General features: G+C 35.4%; 1 protein-coding gene across 1 annotated transcript in view; it reads right to left on the bottom strand.

The window, feature by feature from the left end:
* The window catches only part of LOC122070838, an 88,141-nt gene that overhangs the window by 35,432 nt on the left and 46,017 nt on the right, over window positions 1-6,692 (bottom strand). The window contains exons 2-3 of the mRNA XM_042635083.1: window positions 1,755-1,885; window positions 723-848 (exon numbers count right to left, since the gene is read on the bottom strand). Of these exons, the coding sequence (XP_042491017.1) occupies window positions 723-848; window positions 1,755-1,885 (257 nt within the window). The remainder of the gene's footprint in view (window positions 1-722; window positions 849-1,754; window positions 1,886-6,692) is intronic.

Below are 6,692 nucleotides of genomic sequence, written 5' to 3' on the forward strand. Positions count from 1 at the left end.
TTAGGGGATATATTCTCCCTCCCCCTTCTTTTAATGCATTTATTAATTCATCCCAAAAAAAAAATGTCAAGTTATCTCTGTCTTCGTGGCGTCTATGTTATTCAAATCTTTATCAGCAAGTGCAATACCAAACCTCCTAATAAGTGATAAGAAGCAATTAAGCAAGAATATTTGAAAAAATAGAAATCTATTTGCATATTAGGATACTAGCATAATGTGATCTCTAAATGTCCAAACCAAACAAGCAACATGTAAGTATTAACACACTAAACATACTACTAAGTATTAAGTAGCATACAATATGTATACACCATTAACCATACTGCTACACTACTAGTAACATAGTAAACAAACTTGAAGTAGTATGTAACTATTAATAATAAGTACTTCAGAATAAAAATAGTTATACATAGATAACAAATCATTAAATATGAACCAAATCTACATAATTATCCAACTTTTCAAGTTCAAATCATTTGAAAAGGTAACAATACAAAAAAAGATCCCCATTAATGCAAATCATAACCATATCGGTCAGCATTGAACTGTAGTGGTCCATATCAGTGCAATACAGTTTTGTACATAAATATTTTTATGTACCGGTTCAGTATCGTACTGACATGGTGACTCTTGATACTATCGAAATGATACAATTGATGCATATTGAGACTTGACACCTTGTCTGTTAACATGAAAACCTGTGACAGACAAGCAATATCTACCTTGAAATTATCTTTGGCCAACCATGCAGTGCCAAAACTTGGCCTACAATCAGGAGGTAGGGCTTCCTTAGGAGCTTCTGCCAGTGCATGATGTGTTTGACCTGAAGAATGCTCTTTATACTCCACCTGAAATGAAACATAGGATAAGAACTAACAACAAATTCATCCATGTTCTTAATCATTAAATGCTCATATGCCATTATGTGTCAGTCCAGTTTCTGAAGCCCTGTCAATTATCAAGCAGCCGGTGGTTACCCCTGTTTTCTACCTTTAAAGGATGGCAGTACCACGATTTTCTTGATAAATTGAAAACATAAAAAATAAAAAGGAAATTTAATTGGGGGAGTCAATCATACCCTACCAAAAGGTTAGTCAAGTAACTACCATCTCAAATTAGGCAAACAAATTTTATCAATCAACAGAGAACCTTTAGTTAGCTTTAAAAAAAAATATATATATATATATATATATAAAATATAAAAAAATATAAAAAAAACTATCAGGGAGATTCCAGGTCACCCAACAGACTTATGAAATAATTATTGAAGCTCGATCCAAATACATCTGAAAGGGAGAAGGAAAAGAGAAAGGACAAACCTAATGGATTTAAATGTGTATAGGTGGGGAGGCAGTTCGGAATCCGAATTCCGAAGTCCCAACCATATACTTTCCCACATATCCTGATTACTGAATATCATAAGCTGTTTGGTTCCTTGTGAAAGCTATTTTTAGTTCTGTACTCAATTTACGAAGTGTGAACATTATTACCACGATATTATTAATCGCAAAAACATTGAATAGTTGACAACATTCTTTCCCACAGTAGAGAATAGAAGCAATAAAATTGTAAATCAACCGTTTAAGGGATTTTTTTTTTTTTCTTGAGGAAAGAAAGTCAAGAAACACATTTGAGATGTTGAAAATGCCAAGGAAGTGTAAATACAAATATGTTATGCATCAATTTTATAACATAACAAATGGATACAAAATTAACAGAAAAAGAGAAAAGATCCGAACAAATGCTAATATAACCTTGAATACTGAAGCCCAATAGTAATCATAATGGCAACGGAACTTTCTTCTTTCCAAGGGGTAAAAGACGTGCTTAGCTTTATAATTCAACCATCCAAGTTCACAGACCTTGGATGATCTAATATCAACACCTGCAAGAAATATAACATTTCAAAAAGACAAGTAATAAAATGGATTTAAAAAATAAATAAAAAATAAAAGGGAGAGAGAGTGAGAGAAGACAAAGACCAATGAATTGCAATGCTAAGTATAAAAGTTTAAACTCATATATAAACTCTATCAACAGATGCATAAGCTTCAGTAGAAGCTGTTTCACAAGGGAACTCCGATGAGAAAATTACTTCCTTCATGATAAACAGTGGCCCTATTTTTTATGGGGAAGATCTAATTTAATAATTGCACAGCTAAGGGTATAACCACAAATTGATTTTCATGACATTGTCAATATCGTCAGCATTCCTCAACCTCCAGAGTTCCTCGCCAATCTAAAACATTGCAATTTGCCAGTAATTTCTTTCTCATGCCAGACTAAGTAAATCCCTCAAGCCTAAAAAAAATTACGTTAAGGAGATACAAAGCAATATTTTGCAACAAAAAAAGGCCATCAGAACATTCAGCCTTGGCTGTTGATAATCTGTACAGACCACCAGTGCGAACAGAAAAGCAGAACCAAAACGACGACGACATGGAAAGGATAATCAGAGGTAATACAGGATAGACAGTCAAACAGAATATATTATGAATTTTGTTTGAAAACTTGATAACAAGTAAGGGTTTAGATCTGTTTCTACTGTATACAATAATGAAGATGGGGCAAACCTGTTTGTAGATTATTTGGTTTCTCTCTTCAATTGCTATCTGAAATATAAAAAATTCGTAGACGTTGAAAACATGTATACATAACCAGCCAATTTTTTCTCTTTTTATCAATAAGAAACAAAAAAATGATTTACAAAAAAATCCAGCAGTATAAAAGCCCACTGTGAGGACAAGTGAAGGAACAATCTCACAACAGAATGAAGTTTCCAGAACACAATCTATGTCTGACAATCCTAAATAGGCCACCCATGCAACCACTAGAAGAACTAGGCATCCAGTTGAAGGATGACAGTGGATGCCAAATGAGTAACATGTCTAACAATGTGCACAACTCCCCATACGTATACCCACCAGTGAAAACCAACTACTGATGGAACAAGAAATTCCCCCACAGTAACATGATGGGGTCGCAGTATAATCACATAAGAAATACCAGTCCTCAAAGGCATCAGCTCTACTAATAGGCCCCAAGCATAGTTTTTAAGGCGCTGGTGCGACTAAGGCGTTTGAGGGCCTGTCGGAGCGCCTTAGCAATAAGGCGGGCATAAAGCGTCGCCTTATTGACTAAAGCGTTCTTGTGTACTTTTTTTTATAAAACCAATCTATTTGACTCAAATACTAGTTAAATCCTATTACTCATATGCTAAATAAATATTAAATGTTTATATTCATACCAATGTAAGATATTCATCAAGAAAACAAATCAATAAAGTGAATAAACTAAGTTCATCATCAATTCATCATCAATCATCAATCATCAATCATCAATCATCAATATTCAATCATGAATCATCAATATTCAATCATGAATCATCAATATTCAATCATCAATCATCTTAACATATTAACATATAATATAAATACATAATTATGAAACAAAATTATAAATATAAAGAAAAGAAGACATAAAATATACAAGTATTTATTATACTTACCTCTATGATGCCATAATGAGTGCCTAAGCCCTAAGGTCATCCACTATATTTCTACTCCTGTTAAAGAAGTAATTAAGAACTTAGAATTAAAATACATCGAAAGTAAAAATCGATATGCCAAATTAAATGGATGAGAAGTGACTAACCTGGGGATTCTTAATCATTCTAAAAAACTTTAAACTTCAATGAAGCTAAAACATAAAATAAACTAAAATGCTAAGAATTTAGTAAACAAAGAAAGTCAAATACTTAAAAGTTCAAGGACTCAAAAAACTTTAAAGTTTAAAGACTCAAAATACGTCAAAGTTCTAAGACTCAAAGACTTTCAATCCAAATCAGTAATTAAATTAAAATCTTCTTCTTCAACTGCATTTTGTTGCTGGCTTGCATCATCTGGAGCTATGCCATAATCATCCTCAATGTTTCATCATCACGAATATCCTCTTCACTCATCTCATCCACTTCTTCATCTGACAAATCCTCAAGCTCAACCCTCCTACCACGCCGGGTATAGCAAAGATTGGTTCCACTGGTAGATGCTGGAGCCCTCCTTGGTCTATTATGGCCTTGGTATGATGAAGATGCTCCAAGTGCTCTATCAACATCTCTCCAAGTGATATCATTCTCAGGATGCACTAATTCATCCTCTGATTCACCAATCATCCACTCACTACTCCAATTAAGATCATCGAGCAACAATGGATTGTAGTTTCTACATTGTTCTTTTCTTTCTTGGAACCTTGCTTCAAGTCGGCGATTATATTGAATGTAGACAAGATCATTTAACCGCTGATGCTCTAACCTATTCCTCTTCTTGGTGTGAATCTGAAAAACATTAATAATATGAAGTTATCTACTTATCTTCAATAAAACCATATTAAGTGAAGTACATGTACTATTGTAATCAGAACTCAATAGTCAATACTCACAAATTCAAATGTGCTCCAATTGCGCTCACAACCAGAAGATGAGCAACAAAGACCAAGTATGCGCAATGCAAGCTTTGAAAGGTCAGGAGCAGTACTTCCATGTCGAGACCACCAAGAGACTATAAATATATAATATAAAAAAATAGGTTAAGTAAAAAATCAACATTTTAAGTTCTAAACTAATTAGAACTTTAAAAGGAAATATACTTACTAGGATTCAACTTGTCCCTTTGTCTAATCGCCATGTCCTTTGCAAAACTTCCTTGAACAGTGGTATACTTGTCAACCTGGACAATGGTCTTATCTTGCAAGGTCTCATCAGGCACCAACCTTACAAGAACATCATTGAAGGCATCACTTGCTTTTTGAGCTAAGTCCAACTCATTATCAGGATTATCTGCTATTGCCTTAAAGAACTTGTTTGGATTGAGGAAAAAGGCAGCTAAATATATTGATCCATTCATCATAGTCTCACAACGGTGATCAACAATCGCTATGATTTTCTTCCATTTCCTTTCATCATCTCCAAAAAATTTTTTGATGTTCTTCCTTGCCACTTGTATTGCCATATATACTTCAGGCATAGCAGGCAACTCATCACCATCTACAATCCTCAAGAGTTGAAGAAGAGGCTGTGATGCTCTTATACAATCCATCACACCATTCCAGAATGTTGTAGCAAACACAGTCTCAGAAGCATTCTTCCCTGCCTCTGTAGATGCAAGCTTAGAACGGGACCATTCATCATCAACAAATAATTTTTTCAGAGATTCTCTGTGCTTGTATAAGCTCTGGAGTGTTAAAAAGGAAGAGGCAAATCTAGTCACTCCAGCCCTCACTAAGTCTCCTCCTGTTTTTTGCCTCATGGCTTCAAGAAGACGAGTGTGCCTGTAGATGAATGCAGTCAATTTCCTGCCCTTCGATATAACAGACATGTAAGAGCGTAATTTGCCTACTTCCTCCATCATAAGGTCTATGCAATGAGCTACACATGGACTCCAAAATAACCTCTTCCTTTTCTCCATTAGGTCGACCCGCTGCAACATAGTTGACAGCATTATCAGAGACTACTTGAACCACATTATCTTCACCAATCTCTTCAACCTTACTATCAAGTAGCTTAAATAACATTTCAGCTGTTTGTGATTGGCTAGATGCATCCACAGACTCCAAAAAAAAAGTCCCCTCCGGACAATTGACAAGAAAATTAATTAGGTGCCTTCCTCTCTTGTCTGTCCACCCATCTGACATGAGTGTGCACCCATGTTTCCTCCAATATCCTTGATACTTCACCTTTAACTCATCAATTTTATCCTTCTCAGACTTCAATAGAGGCCCCTTATAGTCATGAATTGAAGGGGGCTTGAAACCTGGTCCATATTGACCAATTGCCTCTACCAATTCCTCAAAACTCCTTAACTTTAAAGCATTAAATGGAACACCACTCTCATAAGCCCACCTTGCAAAATAAGAACGAAGTTTATCTCTTTCTTCTTCTCCTCTTACTCGGTTCTCCATTGTTGTTTGATATGAACCTTTATCCCGCCTATCTGCAACCACTTCTTCAGGAGTCCTCCTCACATGCTTATCCATGGGACCCCTTACTTGTTGTTTGGATTGTGTTTGAATGATAGCTTTATTTCTTCTTGAAGTTGTCCCAGAGCTAGGGATAGGAAATGAGACCCCCAAATCAGATACTATATTATGTTGTGAACGGGTTACTTCTGTAGGTCCATCACTAACATCCAAATCATCCAAACAATCAAAGTTCCTCTTCCTCTGGTTCTTCAATATTGCATCTCTCATCTCTTTAGCAATTGCTTCAGTTGTTTTCACACACTTGGCTACATCTCCATAGCCACCAATAAGATGTTGCTTCAATCGTTTTATTCTTCCCCTGACATCCTTCCCACAAAGGGTACATTTAATCCAATTTCTGTCAGATACGTCAGGCCAATACCCATATTTCCATCCAGGATCATTTGACTTAGCTCTCCTTTTCGGATCCTTGCTTGGATCAATCGTTGATTGTGCAGTAGCAGCTGTACTTGTATTTTCACCCCCACTGCTTCCACCAATTGTTTCCATAGATAAGTGGAACCTGAACCTACACTTATCAACCAACCAATCATCTTTGTCACCATAGGAAGAAAAAAAAAAAAAAAACATACGAAGAAGGAACAAGCAGGGAGAAGAAAGAAGAAGAAAGAAAAAAAAAAAAATTAACTTATAATGTTACAAACCAGCCAACAGTC

This window comes from Macadamia integrifolia, unplaced genomic scaffold (genome assembly GCF_013358625.1).
Source record: "Macadamia integrifolia cultivar HAES 741 unplaced genomic scaffold, SCU_Mint_v3 scaffold_128A, whole genome shotgun sequence".
NCBI classification, from domain to species: Eukaryota; Viridiplantae; Streptophyta; class Magnoliopsida; order Proteales; family Proteaceae; genus Macadamia; species Macadamia integrifolia.